Source organism: Coenobita brevimanus, chromosome 26 (assembly GCF_032717465.1).
Source record: "Coenobita brevimanus isolate Jiangsu-jjx chromosome 26, ASM3271746v2, whole genome shotgun sequence".
Classification (NCBI taxonomy): Eukaryota; Metazoa; Arthropoda; class Malacostraca; order Decapoda; family Coenobitidae; genus Coenobita; species Coenobita brevimanus.
In genome coordinates this window covers 48,228,479-48,247,011 of record NC_136979.1, presented here as the reverse complement: position 1 = coordinate 48,247,011, position 18,533 = coordinate 48,228,479, and the positions used below count along the sequence as shown (strand labels likewise).

Sequence of the window (18,533 nt, the reverse complement as noted above, 5' to 3'; positions counted from 1 at the left end):
ATGTATGAGGTCTAGTTCAGGGGGTTAATGTATGCATATGCAGATGCATATTTGTCCCAGAAGACTTGTTTGGGATTGGGTCCTACAAAATAACCCTGTTAAGGGATTGAACTGCCAGAGACTGCACAGCTTGGAGTGCCACTATCAAGTGAACAAGGCTGACACATGTAAGCTTATACACAGTTTTTTTAAACAGAGCTGTTGAGAAGCTGTTGTTGTAGTTATTGTTGTTGTTGTTGTTATTGTTGTTGTTGTTATTGTTGTTGTTATTGTTTTTGTTATTGTTGTTGTTGTTGTTATTGTTGTTGTTGGTGGTCAACTCCAGTTCATCTGATCAAGCAGACCTGTTGACTGCAGGTAAGCAACTGCCCCTATGGGATCGTCCCATATATTCTTTACACCATTGATGTTGTGCTTGCATCTTAGTGTGGTATGTACTGTGCAGTGCTCCATTATGTGTGGCTATGTTTTGTGGAGCTGTTCTACAAACTGGGTACATGTTTTATCTGCTCTAAATCTGTGTTGTGAAGGAATGGGGGACAAGGGATGGAACTTTCTTGGGAGATATTTTGCTGGTTTTGGCACATAGTTTACTTTTGAGTCAGAGGACAGCTGTTCAATGGCCTACCCCACTATGTGGATTCCTTTAGAGGAAGCATGGAAATATTGTGTATGCATATATGTATGTTTGTGTGTAATATGTAAGTTACTTGAAGTTGGAGATGTAAAAATGAATAGTACAGTACTGATTGAAACTTGTTATGTGATGAGTTTACATAAATTTCCTGAATGATAGATTCTTAATTCTTTAGAAGACAAGGATTTCCTGTAGCCAGAATAACATCTGTTTGTGTGGGTACCTACTCTCTATAAAGATATGGTAATGTACAGCATTTTCCCAGAATTGCATAACCCGTAAGATTTTGATAAGGATTGCAAAGTGTAAATTCTGTATCACCACAGCCACAGGATGGTCACCAGCAGAAAACAACAAGAATCAGTTTATTGAGGTGGACCTGGGTGTGGTAGAGCCTGTGTACGGGGTGATAATAGCAGGAAACCCCCTCACCCGTGAACGTGTGACAGCCCTTACTCTCCAGTACTCCCGTGATGGTCTCACCTGGACTTCACTCCCTCAGGACCCCACCAATCCTAATAGTCCCACCAAGGTCAGAAGTACACCAGCATCTTGGGCATCACTGACTAATGTACAGTACTTGAAAGTTAACACCTTAAACTGTGCCTTGTCATGTAAGCTGTTTGTGTAGTGTTTTGTTTGTGGCCATACTTGGCCTATTAATACCTGCTTGAATAGAAAATGTAAGAATTCATTTTGTAGGAATATTCTCAATTTAACTGGAAAAATTGTAGTTAGATGAAATGTTGCATGGTAAACAATGGGATGACAAATAGCCCAGCCAGATGTGCTGCAATTTAGTTGTGGAATGATACAGGTAGATGGAACAGTTTAAGGGATAGGATGATAATGAAGTCCTGGGAGAAAATGAAGCGGCGAGGAGCTGAATAATCAAATGCAGGGCAAGAAACGAGACCTGAAGGACCTAGAGGGAATCACGAAACTCACACACAGATGAGTTGAATGGCGTTGATGCCAAAGGGAAAAGATAGCTAAGTAAATGGAGATGAAAATAAAGATGCTGTTTGTTAGCGGTGTAGAAGGGATGACCTAGGGAACATGGGAGTTGATCGGGAGCAAGTAAGTAATACCAAGATGAGCTATATTATCCTACAGTGTAACCTCCAAAATTCGAAACACTCATGTCTGCAAACTGTTCAAACTTTTGAAAACTTGAACTTTAGAGGGAGCATTTATTTGACTGTACTTATCTAATTCTTGCAGTTTAGATATGCTTTTCACATGAGCTTTGTAGCATGGCCTAAGGAGCCTACTGTAGGAATCCTGTTTTCCAATGTTTTTATAACATGGCCCTTATCATTTAGCTCCTGTAACTTAAGCTATTTATAAAGTAAATGGTCATGTAGGGCAAGGAAGAAGGAACCAAAGGCTAGGAATGCACAAAATTGTTCCCTCCAAGAAAAATAAAAACAGAATAACAAAGAGCCATAATCAAGATCCGTTCATTTCAAGATGCCTTGACACATTGCATTTAAAAGACTGTTGGTCATAGACAGTAGGAAATACAAACAGAGGAAAACAGTTCTAGAGTTGACCAGTTACATATGTGATGAACTGGGAGTAATGGTTAACTCTTACTTTAGAGGGTTGGACAGAAATGGGATGAGAGTTTGCTGCCAGACAGGTGCTATGCACCTGCTGTAGTGATGGGGGGGATGCAAGCAGGTAGTTCAGAGGAGCAGTGACCATTGAAGTAGTGACAGAAAGAAATGAAGATGCAGCAATGCATCAAAGAGACAGAGGCTGATGGGAGCCAGTAAGAGGGGGAGAGTTAATGAGACAAAAAGCCTTTGACTCCACCTTTCTGAGAAGAGCTGCATGTGGAAAGTCTCTCCCTCTCCATGAATAATGTTTGAATTAAAGCACAGAATAAAGAGCTTGTCCAGTACGAGGAAAGGAAGCATTTACATATTATGGGTGACCAGATGCTTGCTCTGCATTTAATACTATAACTAGGCTTAAAGCTATCACCTGTCCATGTTGAATGCTGAGCTCTGTCATTAGGTTAACACTAGAATATGATGCTAGTCATGAATATATGCTATAGCTAGGATGCAGAGCCATGGTATTGCCTTTTAGTACAACTGAGTTGCTCAAAATAAGCTGCAAAAGAACAAAAATCTGGACCAGGCTAAGATGAAAGAGCTATTTTGTAGTATGGTAATTCAACATCAGTTAAGTGTAGTCATCAGTTTTAGAATCTTGTTTTAGGGGTCATGTAATTTAAGAGCCAATTATGGAATATGAAAATGGCAGTGATTTCATTCATTATGGTGTTTGAACTGTAGATGTGTCACATCTGTTGATGTTTGAATTTTTGAGGTTACACAGTAACTGGCTAAAAAATAAAGTTTCCTTGGAACAGGGTCACTATAGGGGCTGTCCCTTGCTAGAGAAACATGAATTAGTGAAGAAAGCATTTTCCAGTGGTCAATTTGTGGAAAGTACTTGCATAGTTGCAGAAGTTCTGAAGACATCTGAAGGGGTAGGGAAAAAAAACAGTAACACCCAGTCCCTTTCAAGATAGAGGGGTCTGTGGCCGAGCATGACAAAAAAATTTGCAGATGCAGTAGTTAAGGAGAGGTCCATTCCTTAACACTAATTACACTGCAAATACTTCCATCACTTTAGCTGGTGAACATTGTTGGCATGGAGGTGCTTTTGTAAGTCTCTCCCTTGGACAATTGGTGGTTCCCAGATAGGGTAAGGCCCTTATGGTGGAAGTAGCTGAGAGGCTGCAGCATGCCACAAAGCTCAGTAGTCCTAGGAGGCTTTCTTGCTATTACCTTTAACATATGTGTCCAATGATTGAGCCTTGTAACTGGGAAGAGACAGGTTTTGCACATTCCAGAGGACATTAAGCCAGGTTAAGGTCTGGACTGGAGTGAGGTAGAACTTCAGCTTGTTCATAGGGATACTCTTGCCACAAGCTGTATTTATGGTAGTGGAGTCTTTGGTTTAACATTAGTTCTCCATGTTCCTAATGACACGCAAGGTATCTAGGTAGCTGTGTCTTGTGGCACTAAGCTCATAATGTAAGTTTTAATAATGGTCATGATCTAGTCATATGTATTATTTTCCATAAATGCAGTGTTTTCTGGTGCATTATTTAATTTGTGGCTGTTATGTGTATTCAGGTACTGCAGGGGCCGTATAATCCAGCAGAGCCACTGAAGCAGATGTTCTCACGGCCAGTGGAGATGCGGTATGTGCGTTTGGTTCCAACAAGCTGGTACCGTGCCATTGCTCTGCGCTTTGATGTCATTGGGTGCAGCCTTCCCACTCTCACACCCACCTGGACTCCTGGTAAGGATTAGGCATAGGTATTGAGAATCATGATTTAATGGCAAGGTTTTGAAGGAAATAGTTAAAACATTGTGGAAGACCACAGTATATATTATACATTGCACTAGAAATACTCTTATTTGTGTTTGAATTGTCCATATATAGATCGTTTAAACAGGTTGAAAATCAAAGTTATTCATCTCACCAGCTCTCCACCTTTCACTGCCCCCTTCCCGACTCTCTTGTATTTCAATTTTTAAATTACCGTTTGAAGGCAAACTAGATAGTGATATCACAGACGTAGCACTGAAAATTTTCAGCCTGAACACTTGTCCTAACACTGACTTAGTAATCACCATCTTTGATAGAATTGTAACTACAGTAAGTAAATCCCAGATCTTTAGTGGTAGCATTAAAAATTTCAGTCCAAGCTTCTCTCCTAAAATTAGACAACTCAGTGAGGAGAGATGCAGGTCATTACAATACATTATTACTCTCCTGATGATTATATCCAACCTTTGATAGGTCTGTAGTAGTCTCTCTATCTATTTATCTATAGCCAGATGCCATAATCCCACAAGGGATGGCCATTTGACTTTGAGTTAGTTGTTTTATGGGGAGAGACACTAACCCTCTGCTAACCCACTTGTTGACACGGGGAATACGTATGGGTTGGTTACATGGTTACTACCCAGCATTAGTAACCAGTAAGTATCCTGCCATACACTTTTCCTGTTACACTAAGAAGACAAATGTCCCTGTATTACCACACACTTCTTTTTCCCCATTTCCTTTGAACAAGGGAATAATTATACCTGACTTTCAATCCTTCGGGACACCGCAGACTTACAGGATGGCTTAAATAATGCTGAAAGAAATATTGTGGTATTGAAGGTGGCTAAACACATGAGGAGAGAAAACAAGAACATCATAGGAGAGCAGCATGTGAAAAATTAGGAAGGAAGGGTAGTTAATGATGTTAGTCAATGCATTATTGAGAAGTAGATAAATCAGATTTTTAAAAATGTTGTATTAACAAGCATTTTCTTCTGTGTAGAGCCACCTAAGTGCATGGAGAAGATGGGGCTTGAAAACAGGCAACTGTCAGACTTGCAGATTGTGGTATCTTCTGTGTATAACGATCAGAAAGACTTTTATGGAAAGCAGAACATTCGCCTAAACAAAGAACCTGAAACTTATGTGTCAGCAGGAGCATGGGTGGCTAAGCCTAAGCCAGACCAGTTTGTCAGGGTAAGGAAAGCTAAAAAGCTTGGCATGTACATTTAGTTTTGTAAGTGATGCTTGACTTAGCATGTTTCACTCCAATTTTTTTTTCTTATACAGATGCATTGTACATAATATTTTGTACAGTACAGTATTGCCATGTCTCCGTCCCACACTGCCACGGGCTCCAACAGCAGTAGTTCAGTATAGGAAGGATGATGCCCAGTGAGTTGTTCTTCCTAGAGGCAGCCATTAAGTATACAACAACACAGAGTAGCACAGGCATTGTAAATAAACACTGGCTTCTTAAGTTCACAGTCTTTATTTTCTAAATAATTACACTTAATGCATGCCAACTACACTTCACTGTTTTCACAAGTACCGGAGCTATACAGTCTTTGCTAACTGCAGTTACACTTAATGCTTGCCAGCTTCGCTTCACTATTTTCACAAGTACTGGAGCTATACAGTCTTCGCTAACTGCAGTTACACTTAATGCTTGCCAACTTCGCTTCACTATTTTCACAAGTACCGGAGCTATACGGTCTTCGCTAACTGCAGTTACACTTAATGCTTGCCAACTTCGCTTCACTGTTTTCACAAGTACCAGAGCTATACAATCTGCAGTTACACTGCACTGACACTAGACTACACTCAAACTGAACTGAAAACTGACTGAAACTGTTCTAGCCTCTTCCTCATCTTTATATAAGCTTCCCATATTCTAGAGTGATCTACTACTTCTCCAAAGTTCTCATGCATTCTCAAGGGAGCAACAGTTACAACAGTTACCAACTTGGAGACATACAAAATATCCCAGAGTTTTCTTATGCTGCTTAACACTAAATTATTTAGCTTACAAACTGAGCCACCCTTTGCGGGATTAGGGCGTCGGGCTATAGATAGATAGATAGAGACAAACTGAGACAAAATTACATTATTTAACAAACAGTCACATAAAGAAAACATTATAGAGAAGAAGAGCACAAAAATTAATGTACAACTTAAAAAATAACTTTGCTTACAAAAAGCAGGCTAACTGGCAATTCTGACACGTACCCGAACTACGAGAATCTTCGGGACAATTCCAGCACTACTTATGTGGCAAATCCCACTTCTCAACAGCAGTATAATGAATGTTTATTTTAACAGTAAGTTTTCAGTTAACTGGACTTATTTCAGCTGAATATTACATGCATCTTTAAATGGAATTTTCTTCATGTTTGTTTTACCAGAAATTTTCCGTTATCTTTCAGAATTTAATTTATATACAGTACTTGAGTTTGGTGGGTGGTGGCGCCCATCATCCACTCACTTGATGTAGTGCTGCCTACTTCTTCCTTAGCCTTTATCATTCTTTTTCTGTACCTGTCCTCCTCTCATCTTATATCTCCCATCTTTCCTGTCACTTCTTATTGCTCTTCTTTCCTTTACAGGTGGCTTTACATTGAGTGACAAGCCAAATGGTTTCCTGTAAGCCAAGAAACCATTTACAGTGCTGGGTGGTAACCATATAACCAACCCATATGTGCTCCCTATGTGTCAACAAGTGGGTTGGTGGAGGGTTAGTGCCCCTCCCCGTAAAACCAATAACTCAAAGTCAAATGGCCACCCCTTACGGGATTATGGCATCTGGCAAGAGATAGATAGATAGATAGTTTGGTGAGGAAAAATTGATAATGTGTTCTCAAAGTTTTTTTTTCCTAATCATTTTTTAGCCTCTGTTTCTGAATGTGAGTAAACATGTATATTAGGTTGCAGTGCAAGCCAGTTTAAAGAAGAGTAATAAACAGTCATGTGATTAGCTTGTCATCTCCATTTCCCACCCAGCCCTTACTAATGCAGTTTTCATTATGTGCTTTTATATCCATACATATGTTAAGATGATGCCATGCTTCCTTTAAACTCTAAAGGAATCCCCATGTTTAGGTTGGTAATGGCACAGCTAATGTTTTCGATGAAGTAGAAGTCAAACCAAGTGCCATCTATAGCTACTGTAATTACTTCTCATCAGTTGCTGTACACTCTTATACTAGCAAAAAAATTACCTGTACAGTACTGTACAGGTGGTAGCTAAGGATTTTTTTTTATATATACATAATAAAAGCAACTCTTATATAAAATATACTGTAGGATTTTTTTTTTTTTTCTTGATTAGATTTAGGTATAAACTTTACAGGGGTGAGTTAGTTGCTTCATTCAATTCCCTGGACATCCATTGGGTCCCTGGGGCTGGCAGCTAAGTCCAGAGATATAATGTGGAATTGACTAGTTGCTTTCCCTGAGTGGCATTATATGAACAAGAAACTCCAACAACCCCCCCAGCCCCCTTCAGAGGTACTGTAGCTCCTTATGGGCCATATTCAGTTGGTGTGCCTTAACTCACTACACTAGCAAGAAAATGGAAAAATGAAGATGAGACTAGGAAAAGGAAAGAGAAAAGAAGAGAGAGAGGACAAGTTATGACTTTGCCAGTGTAGCCCACACACACACACACACACACACACACACACACACACACACACACACACACACACACACACACACACAATAGCCAAAGGACATCCACATGGATCACTGGGCAGTAGTTAGCAGCCTGAAGGAAACAAAGGTTATTACTGACAAGAACATGCATACAACACGAAATAAGGCAAAGGGCCCCTGAAAGTTTGGCTAAGGAGAGGCATTTGAAACAAATAGCATGTGCCATGTGTATTTAATTCTAGCAAAGGTAGACATGATTGGAGCTGGGAGGTCCACATAAGGAATTTTAAGTGCATGAAACATAAGGTTTTTCAACTGGAGCCATTAGGTATACCGAGGGTCTAATCTAGGCATGATATGAATACATAGCTATTACACTAACTAGATCTTTTGAAGCCATTAACTCCATCACTCCAGTGTTGTTGTACCCCTCCCACTTTCAGATGCTTTTTCTTCAGTTTTGGGCCAACCTCTAGTAATGAAGGGGTAAATAGAGGCAATAGCATACCTAACTACTCCTGCGTAAAAAAATCTCACTAAACTGGAATAAAATCACTGGGAAATAGCAAGAATAAGATGTAGGGTATGTCATTGAATTGGAAAGGTTAAATGCCATACTGTCTCTCTGAAGGTAGTTTCCACTTCATGTGGAAAAGAAAGAATATTAGGTTCTTAATTTGATTTTATCATTTACATTTTGACTTTTGTTCAATGCTGCAGATTGACTTGGTTGAACCTCATGTTGTGTCTGGCGTGGTGACTCAGGGACGAAGCAGTGGGACTGGAGAATGGGTGGAAACCTACAGTATTCGGTATTCTCCGGATGGCACCACTTGGTCCACCATCACTGATGAGGATGGTAGCGAAAAGGTTTGAGCAGCCGAGACTCAGTTCCATGAGTAGATTTTTTTTTTTTTTTATCACTAGATGATTTTGTTCAGATCATGGGAAGCATTCTCGGCAGTAATCCCTTTAGTATGAAATTGCTCAATTCTTTTCATTCAGGCAGCTGCCAGAGTATCATGTTTTTCTTAGGAGACACTTTTACATCAGAGGTTCAGAAATTAATCATCATTAGGAGACACTTCTCGTACTCAGGGGGCTCAGAAATTCATCATCATCATCATCATCATCATCATCATCATCATCAGTGTCATCATCATTGTCTTTGTCGTCATCTTTGTTCAAGTTGTCGTCTGTGTCATTGTCATTGTTATTATCATTGCCATTATCATCGTCTTCTCTTATGTCTCTGCTGGTTATCACAGGAAGATCAGGGTCACTGTGGCTGAGAAGAGAAATAAGTCATTGTGGCTGAGAGGTGTTTGCTAAAATAAAGGAGGCTGCTTGGGCTGGTTAGTTTCTGGTCAGTCAGTTTCTGGCTTCTTCTCAGTGGAAATCATCCTGCCGCACTATTTATTTGGTCACAGGGTAGAATGTAACAGAGTGTCAGTGTTCCAAAAGTTTTGCCTCCTGAAGATGAGTCCATTTTCTTCGTCATCTCTTTCTACACTAGGTCCGGAACTCAAATTTTTATTCATTTTGGATGCTACTTGGCAGTAGGATTGAGGGGCAACCAAGTCTGAAGATATACAACTTTAAGAAAGCAGGTCAAAAATCAGAGTCACAGGACAAAGTGAAATGTTTACCAACATGGGTGTTACACTGTGAGTGCTCTGATTTGGTTTTTATGGACTTAGGTTGTAAGTGATGGTCCCCTCATTAACCATTGTGCCATATTTGGGGACTAACAGTAGTGGTGAATGCATTTCTTTGGATGGAGGTGACTAATGTGGGTGACGAACTTTTGTAAAGAACAGCATTATTTGTACAGTAAGGTAGATTTTTATTATTTGATAGACTGTGTGTCTACTTCAGCCTTTTTAGTTTGCATCCTACATCATATCCCTTTACTGCAGGTGTTTGTGGGCAACTATGATGGTGATACTCCAGTAGAGAATCTTTTTGATCGTCCAGTGGAAGCACGTTTCATTGAACTGCGTCCCCTCACCTGGCATGCCAACATTGCCCTCAGAATGGAATTGATTGGATGCTACCACCCATACCGTAGGTTGCCGTGTTTTCATGAATATTTTTAGATATTTTTTATTGACCTCAGTTATTCATGGGATGTCTCATTTGGTGTGAATGGAAGTACTGTACTCTTGTGGGAAAATTGCCAAAAAATCAAGTGGATCCAGAATACAGTATTTGCATCTAGAGCAGCATATACCTAATCATATTTTGAAGTATTTCAGTATAATGATGGCTGTCGTATATATATATTTTCATTACTGTTGAAGATAGATGCAGGTGAGGGGCAGCTGAAATTAGCAAAGCCTTGAATGAGAAGTGAATGGATGAGAATGTAACTCTCTTCACTTGGCACTGTTTTTACTTTGCACTGTTTATAGTTATCTTACTTTTGCATTTTCCTTTGCCAGACTTAATTAGATAAAACACATACTGAGGAAGACCTACTTCTGGAATGAAACATAGATTATCCATGTCATTAATGATGAAGTGGACACTCGTGATAGTTTCTTATCTCTCTCTCTCTCTCTCTCTCGTAAGTGGGTGATAACGATGACAGTGATGATGATGGCGATAATAAAAATGTAAAACAAACTAAGAGATAAGCACTTACATCCCTCAGGTGTACATGTGAAGTCCAATCTGAATGTTTATTTTTGATGAATCAACAGCTGAGGTGACTACAACTCCACCTCCTCCTGTGACAACCCCCACACGACCCCCTCCCTCCTATTGTGTGCCGTGCCCAGGACTGCCAGAAGAGTTCTTTGATTACTGTGTCCCTTGTGGCCGTGGCGAAGCTTATGATGGAGAAGATTGTGTGCAAGAAAGTGCATGCCCATGCTACAAAGATGGCAGCAGGTATTTACTGCAGGTTATGGATATTAACACCTTGTAGTAAAGCAGTAGGTGGATGGTTATCATCAGTTTGGGGTGTGCTTCCGTGAGAGAGCTAAGTGTGGCTACAAGCTTGATAATTAGCCACGTAACTGTTAACTGTAGAGGTAACACATTAGCCACTGATATGCAGAATCAAATATCCAGTTAAGACTCCCACAGCTGACAAGTTTTCATACAAATTTCTGACTACTTTCCTTTTGGTTTTCCTGAAATTAGGGGTGAAGGATACTGCAGATGTATCCCTTCTCTATCTCTAGAGGATATATTAAAGGATGCTGCTGACGTATCCCCGCACTAAAGCTCTGCCCAAATATATTTCAAGAAATCTTTGCCTGTCCATGGCCCAGTAGGACCAGGCAAACACTTGTGGAACCACAGGTTCTGTGTGGAATGTTAAAGGTGTAGATGAAGAATGTAAGAAAGTGATTACAAGTAATGAGTATAAGAAAGGAAAGTATTTGTTGTCTGAGTTGCAGCCAAAAGATAGTGAAGTGGATGAATTGAAAGATTTGATATGATGTCAAGATGCAGTATGATTATTAGGGATTTGTTGTTATGGACATATAAAATTGAGAAGTTGGTCTGTTGGTGATGGATAAAAGGCAGAGAGTGATGAGTAAATTTATATGTTATTGTTCCAGATGCATGTACAGTATTTCAAGTTTAAATGTTATCATCATCATCATCATCATCCGGACCTCCTTTCCCACACTAGGGCAGGGTGAGGAGTAGCAATGTCCAGACAGCCCAAATTTGCCCAGTCCAATGGGCCACGCTTCCATTCACTCATCATTCAAGTCCCCGGAATCCTGGCTGTATCGGATACGCCAAAAACATTCACCATGTTCTGTAGCTTCACATAAACGTATCCAATAGAGTCAGTCCGGACGCTGCCACGTTAAAAAGGGGTGCCAAATCCCTGATCATGCACCTCTCCTCACACCATTCATCCAGCCAGCTCAATCTCTTGTCAGTTCCCTAGCCTCACCGACTTCCAAACCTCTCTTCCTCGCACACTTATCCACCATATCCCTCCACCTTCTCCTTGGCCTATCTCGCCTCCTCCCTCCTTCAAATTTGCTCAGATGTACCTTTTTCACTACTCCACCTGTTACATCATTTTCCCTTCACAGCCATGGAAGAACAAGAGGTTGAGTTTAACAGGTAGCAGTTAGCTATAATTTACAAGAGTCAGGTGTGCTGTCAGCTCGAATATTGCTCATCCTTGTGGAGTGGATGTGGTAAGGTTGAACTAAAACAACTGGACAGAATTCAGAACAAAGCTGTAAGAATAAATAATAACCCTGCAATTACAAATTCACTAAATCTCCATCAAGTAAGACATAGTGTTGCCTCCGTTGCATTATTTTACAGATACTTTCATGGCAAATGCTCAGATGAAGTTGCATTCATTGTGCCACCTCTCCAATGCTTTCCCCCATACTACACAGATATCTGATACTGCTCATGACTGGACTGTTACACTGCCATATTGTTGAGCATCTGCATATCAAAATTCTTTTACTGCATTCCCCAAACCACTTCTCTTTAGATCTTATTCCCCAGAATAGTTTCCCCCTAAACTTAATCTACAACAGTTCAAGTCCAACTGTTACGGAATTTTTATGGATGGAGGACACCTGTAATCTGGTGTATGGTTTATTTGTAAAATTTAATTTGCTTTTCCGTCCTTTGTTCATCTTCTTAAAAAAAATCAGTTACCGGAAAGAAGTATTGCACCTTCTCCACAACTTTCCTGAGTTTAGGACAATTCCTCCTACAACCACTTAAACTGCTTCATTGATTTGAAATGGCTGTAAGCTTTCTCTCTAATGGATGCATCATTAATGAATTTTTGTTGTTCATAAGTTAGTTTGCATTAGCATATGTTGATATGATTACTTTTATGATAGTTATTTTGTATTTAAAGTGTGTTGTCATTATTAATCTCATTGTTTTGATAAATCTGAACAAGCTGTGAAAACCAACTCAATATTTTCATATTGCTGACTTTTGATTGTGTTATCTTTCAGTTATAAGATGGGTTCAGTGTTTGAGACAGGTGAGTGTGAAGAATGTGAGTGTTTGGTGGATGGGGAATTAAGCTGCGCAAAGAAGGAATGCCCACCTTGTCAAGATGTGAGTATGCCACGCCTTCCCCCCCCCCTCGTCAAAGATTGTTGTACCATAGAACTAAGAAATCTCATAATTCTTACTGAGTCATACAATACTGATACTGTGCAGTGATCCCCCTGGTTATCATACCCCTGGTAATAGCATTTTCTGGTACCACTGCAAAATGAGCATTAATTAGCTTTTTATATATAAATGGATAAGAAATGGGAATGAGACAGCAGCCTCAGAACGATAAAAACAGAATATCTCTTATGATGCTTAATTTAGATAAACAAATAGAAAATATAAATAACTTGGTCTGGTCAGTTAATTAGAGTAGAATAGTGGCCCTTCAGTTTGGCTTTCCTGCACCTTGTAGTGCCTGTTTTCACAGGGCTCATGGGGGGTGCCAGCCTTTCTTCTTTGTGTTACATACAGAATGAAGCTAGTCACTTTCATTTGTTTCAGCTCATTTCCATATACAGTACATGTTTTCCTACATGTCAAAAAGTGGGTTGGAAGAGGGTTAGTGCCGTTCCCCGTAAAACAACTACAGTAAACTCTCAGTTATCTGTTGTAATTCAGCCAAGCCCTACGCCGCATAACGTGAAATGCCAGACATTGCATGGTACCCCTTATCAGTTTAACATTTGGCATCGAGCTGGAAATTGTGTTACCATCCATCTCGACCCATTATCCTGAAAACTTTCGCACGAGTAAAAGATGAAAACTGCGTAAAATACAAGAAAATAATGATACAGTATAGAAATACTGTGAGACGGCTCCAGTTGGCTACCGAGTATGAGCCAGTTGATACACCTTACAACTTACTGTACAAGTATAAGGGAGAGATCAAGAGAATGTGTAGTGGGACATATTAAGATGAGCAGTCTGTAGATAAACAGACCTTTCAAATCTTTAATGATTACCTGGTTAATTGAGTGAAAAGTGAAGTATTGATACCCTACCAATAAATATTAATTATTTCTTGGACTTCCACAAGCATTATGGAAGATAACTATGCAGTGAAAGAAGGAGGGTATATTTTTTCATACTGCAGTGTATCAGAGGGCATGGCAACAAGTGCAACTGTATAGTGAGCGTATGGTACAAGCAAACCAAAGCTACGTCCAACTTTAGGGAATTTCCAACTTTTGGGAGTCCAGTGTAATGAGGGCTTAGTATGGTGTCATGCAACAACTTTTTTTTTTTTTTTTTTAAACCTTACTTCCCTATTTCTTACCGCTGCTCACAGTGAAGAGATACCAAATTTAAATACCCTACCTGAGTACCTGCAGTCAGACTGTGAAGTTTTGTCAAGTTTTTCATTATTGTCATAGTATTCTTTTCTGTATACTGTCTGTGTTGCCATAGTTTAAGGTTTTCAGTAATGACAGCTGCATTATTGATATCTGAATCTAGGATGAAGTGGCTGTGCTTACTGCAACGTGTAGATGTATATGCAAGCCTTGCCCTAAGGGTACCCAACTCTGCCCAACCAACAATTACTGTCTGACAGAGGAGTTATGGTGTGATGGAGTTGAACATTGTCCAGATGATGAGCTTGGATGCCCCACAACCACCCCAGGTCAGCAATGTCATCCTTACTTCCAGTTTTGTTACACACACACACACACACACACACACACACACACACACACACACACACACACACACACACACACACACACACACACACACACACACACACACACACATATGTAGCGTACATATACAGTATATCTGTTTGTCTGTCTGTTTATGTTTAGCTGTCATCATATATTTATTTATCTATTTATTGTACATGCTAATTCAAACTGGCAGCTAACAACCATACCTCTTACTTTGTAATCTAATAGAAAATGATATTATCTTCCCTACAGCTATTCCCGATGCCTGTCCAACTCCCTTCTGTCCTGAGCACTGGGAGATACGGGTGCGGAAGAGCAAGAGCCGGTGCCCTTCAATCAGATGTGAACCTCCATCCCTTACTACTCCTTCCCCCTGCCCCAGCATACCCCTCTGCCCTCCTTTTTATTCCATTATCATCATTCCCAGGAAGGTGAGAAGCATGTTGTTTATTTGGTTTGTTCATTTCATGCATTTTATATACACTATTATGATGATGTGAGAATAACTGGTAACTGTTGAGTAACTGTGTTGTTACATACGTCCAGAGTAACAACACCCTTTTGTTCTAGCTGCTACCTGATGATTTTTATCCAACTTACAAATGGCCCTGCAAGGGTTCATTGTGTATGATCCATACATCTTTTTTTTTTCTTTTTTTTCATGGAAGAAAAAAATGTATTATGAAACAATTCTCACAGCCTTCAGCTACCATCAGATCATATTTAATTATGCCGTACATCCATGTAAGGAATCCTCATGTTAAGGTTGGTCATGGTACATCTGATGTTTCCTATTGACTGGGATTTAAACCAAGTACCAGAAACAGCTAATTATTTTCAAATAGTTACTAGACACTGTTGGAAGAAATCACAGATGTGTAATAAAATCTGCTACATTGTTTGAATCTCAGCTTAGACTTGGACTCCATAACCTTGTGGCTGAAATGTAAGTGAGGTGATTGTGTGGATCATTACCAAACTTGTAGTCACACTTCACTCTTATGGTAGTATCTTTCAGGGCCAGTGGCAGCCATCCATCTATTGTGGTAGCTGTAATCTGCTGTAAATCAAATTAATCTACTGTTAGATCATGTAGGAGCAATAAAGTTGGGAGTGATTCAAATCTGCATACCTAATTCTCTTCCTGCTACCTCTCAGTCAACTTATTATCGTAAGTGGAGGTTTGTGATGAATTTTTCTCAGCCTTCACAATGCCCCAACTATTGTACAAAATTTTCAGTAAAGCATGCAGTAAATTTGTCATCTTGCTGTTTTTTTTTTTTACAAAAGGATTATATTAGGAGAGCCGGATTAATTCAGGTTTTTGCATTGTTCACTTTGCCTATAAAGGTTTCAACATGCTTACATGCATTGGCCTTGGTCACTCAGTGGTGGCACCACACTGCTTGATCTCACACAGCCTCCCTATTTAGTCCCACCTGTGGTCACCTACAGTGCAGTCGCACTCTAGAAGGGAACCTACTCTTCCAAAACCACCTATCTCCACCTATCTCCAGAGATTTATATAATACTAGATCAGTGGCTTGATGTCAGTCTCTTGAGGACATCAGTACCATAGGTTCCTCCTCCCAGTCTAGTAATCTTCACAGATGCCTCCAACACGGATTGGGGTGCCAGGCCTTCGAAAGTCACCAAGGCAAATTAAAAAAAAAAAAAAAAAAAAAAAAAAAAAAGTTCCATTTTGGGTTCATCAGTATAGCTGTTATATTGTTAATTAAATAATAAAATTGACTATTAGGCATCAGATGCCATACTCACAAGCCAAGAAGTGGCTTATTGGCTGGGAGGCATTTGCTTAGTGGCCCTTCTTCCTTCCGTCATGGGAGCATTGTCCATTGGGCCAACTGAATGCAGTAGGGTCGATTGCTGTGGGCCCAGATTATGAACTCTCAACCGTATTAAAAGAACAAGTCTTTGTTTCTTTGGGGGCAAAAACATGCTATCTAGTCCTAGAGAACATGTTGGAACCTGTAGGTTCATTTCACCATTGTTGGCTACCTGACCCTTCTTCCACAGAATGTCACATATGTATACTGTATATAAATATTATACATATATAATTCCATTAGAATTAGCTGGTTACTGTGGCGGTTTTCAGGATGGAGAAGCCTGTCCTCAGTATGAATGTTCACCTCCTCCTACCACTGAGGAGCCACCCACATGCCCACCACCATCCTGCCCTCCTGGCTACACAATGAAAGATGCTGAGTATATGGACTACATTGCACAAGAGTTCTCTCAAGTATCAAAAGACACAGATCAGAGCATTTGCTTCCAGTACCAATGTGTCACTGAGACCCCACAAACCTCCTCCTGCCCAACTCCTGCCTGCCCACCAGGTTATAAGGTGTTCTTTGCTGACTCAAGAGTGCCGCTGGACCTTTGTCCTCAGGTAAGCTTGTTGAAATACAGTTGTTTTTGTTGTTGATCAGAGCAGACCCATCAACCACAGGCAAGCAACCACCCCTGCTGGGCCCAACCTGTAGATTGAACCGATGTTCCCTTGTGGTTGATGGTGTCTCGCTACAGTGAGGCTCAGGGAAAAATGTGGAGATTTGGTTTCTGGGTGGATGCTGGATGCTGCATTTGCATCTCTCCACCCAGTTAACAGGGGCATTATAGTAGGCTCCACTTCACCACATGATCTGTTTATGTGGTTACCACCCGGTGTTGTAGATGGTTTCCTGGGTTACAGGAAACCATTAGACTTGTCTCTTAATGTAGAGCCGGCTGAAGTGGAAAGAAGAGGCTAGTGATGGGAAGGAAAAGAAAGGCAAAGAGAGGAGGGCAGACAAAGAAAAAGAATGGTAATGGTGAAGGAAGATGTAGGTAGCACTACATCAAGTGAGTGGATGATGGTCACCACCACCTACCACTCTTGAAATACTGTATAGTACAGTAGTTTAATTTAATAGCCTCTCTGGATCTGGTATCTGAAAAGCTACAATTTATATATTAAATGTGTAAAGAAAGTGGAGAGTAGAATTACTCTGGGAAGAAAGATGGCTGGTGCAATGAAGACCTTCGTACCAAATAAAGATCTGAGTGTGGAATTGCAAGAGGATTGCATGGAGGTGTGATGGTGCCCACACTGATGTAAGGATGTTAGAATTTGGTTTGGCATAAGTGTGAAAAGTCAGGAGTAAGGAAAGTATGAGTAAGATATCAGGAACGTTTGTGTAGTGATGATTGGGTAAGAAATGAAATGGTTCATAAAAGCTAAGCAACAAGGAAGTCTGTTGATCATAGTGTAGAAGAGAGTGGGCTTAGAATGCTCAGTAATAGGGTGAGAATGGATATAGATAGGTTAGTGGAACAGTTATACAGTACAGTAAGACCTCACTATAATGGACTAATTGGGGCCCAAACCATTCTGAAAAATGCGAAATTCCGATAAAAGCAACATCCGGACTTCCCCCTGCTAATCCAGACTTTTTCTTATATATCAGACATTAGTTCGGATCGCATGAATGGTTTTTAAATTGTGTTAACTACCATTGCAGTACTGTACTGTGTTATAACTTCACTACATTAATCAAATGGTGTGACATATAATTATACTGTACTGTACACTGATAAACATGTCTATTATTTACTTTATTGTGCTGAACATAGCTGAAATGGTCAGGCAGTCCAGACTGCTTCTGGCTTTACTGGACTTTTTGTGATATGTAGGAATTTAGTCTGGTAGCTCCTCGAGTCCAATAAAAGCGAATTCCAGTCTATTGAAGTCCATTATATCGAGGTTTTACTGTATGTGGGTTTTGAAGGTACAGGGAGACATGATAGTCCCAGAAGAAGGTTGGTGGATGGTGGAATTGTATGAGAGACTGAGAAATAAGGTATGGAAATTGAGAGTAAGGAATTGATAGGGATTGGGTTTATTGGATAGAGTTGACAGAAACACACAAGACAAGGGCTTGGCTTTTTTTGTGTGTGTGTGTGCGTGTGTCTCCAGTAAGACAAGGGTTTGGCTTTTTTTTTTTCCCACTGGCTCCAGTCAGAGAGAGAGAGAGAAAGAGAGACACTACCGTACGTATAACTTTTTGTAAATCAAAATAAGAAAATCAGCTATGATTCCCTTCATAGTATTGCACTTTGCTTCTGAGTTGGCACACAGCTGCATCCAGCATTGTCAATGATCATACCAAAGCTGCAGCTTTTCTACTGAAAGAATTGGA

At 40.1% G+C, this 18,533-nt stretch overlaps 1 protein-coding gene across 1 annotated transcript in view; it reads left to right on the top strand.

The window, feature by feature from the left end:
* Positions 1-18,533, top strand: part of Hml (hemolectin) — a 183,121-nt gene that overhangs the window by 129,367 nt on the left and 35,221 nt on the right. The window contains exons 57-66 of the mRNA XM_080268005.1: positions 964-1,169; positions 3,796-3,964; positions 5,001-5,194; positions 8,372-8,521; positions 9,571-9,718; positions 10,357-10,546; positions 12,619-12,724; positions 14,123-14,288; positions 14,584-14,762; positions 16,451-16,744. Coding sequence (XP_080124131.1) covers positions 964-1,169; positions 3,796-3,964; positions 5,001-5,194; positions 8,372-8,521; positions 9,571-9,718; positions 10,357-10,546; positions 12,619-12,724; positions 14,123-14,288; positions 14,584-14,762; positions 16,451-16,744 — 1,802 coding nt within the window. The remainder of the gene's footprint in view (positions 1-963; positions 1,170-3,795; positions 3,965-5,000; positions 5,195-8,371; positions 8,522-9,570; positions 9,719-10,356; positions 10,547-12,618; positions 12,725-14,122; positions 14,289-14,583; positions 14,763-16,450; positions 16,745-18,533) is intronic.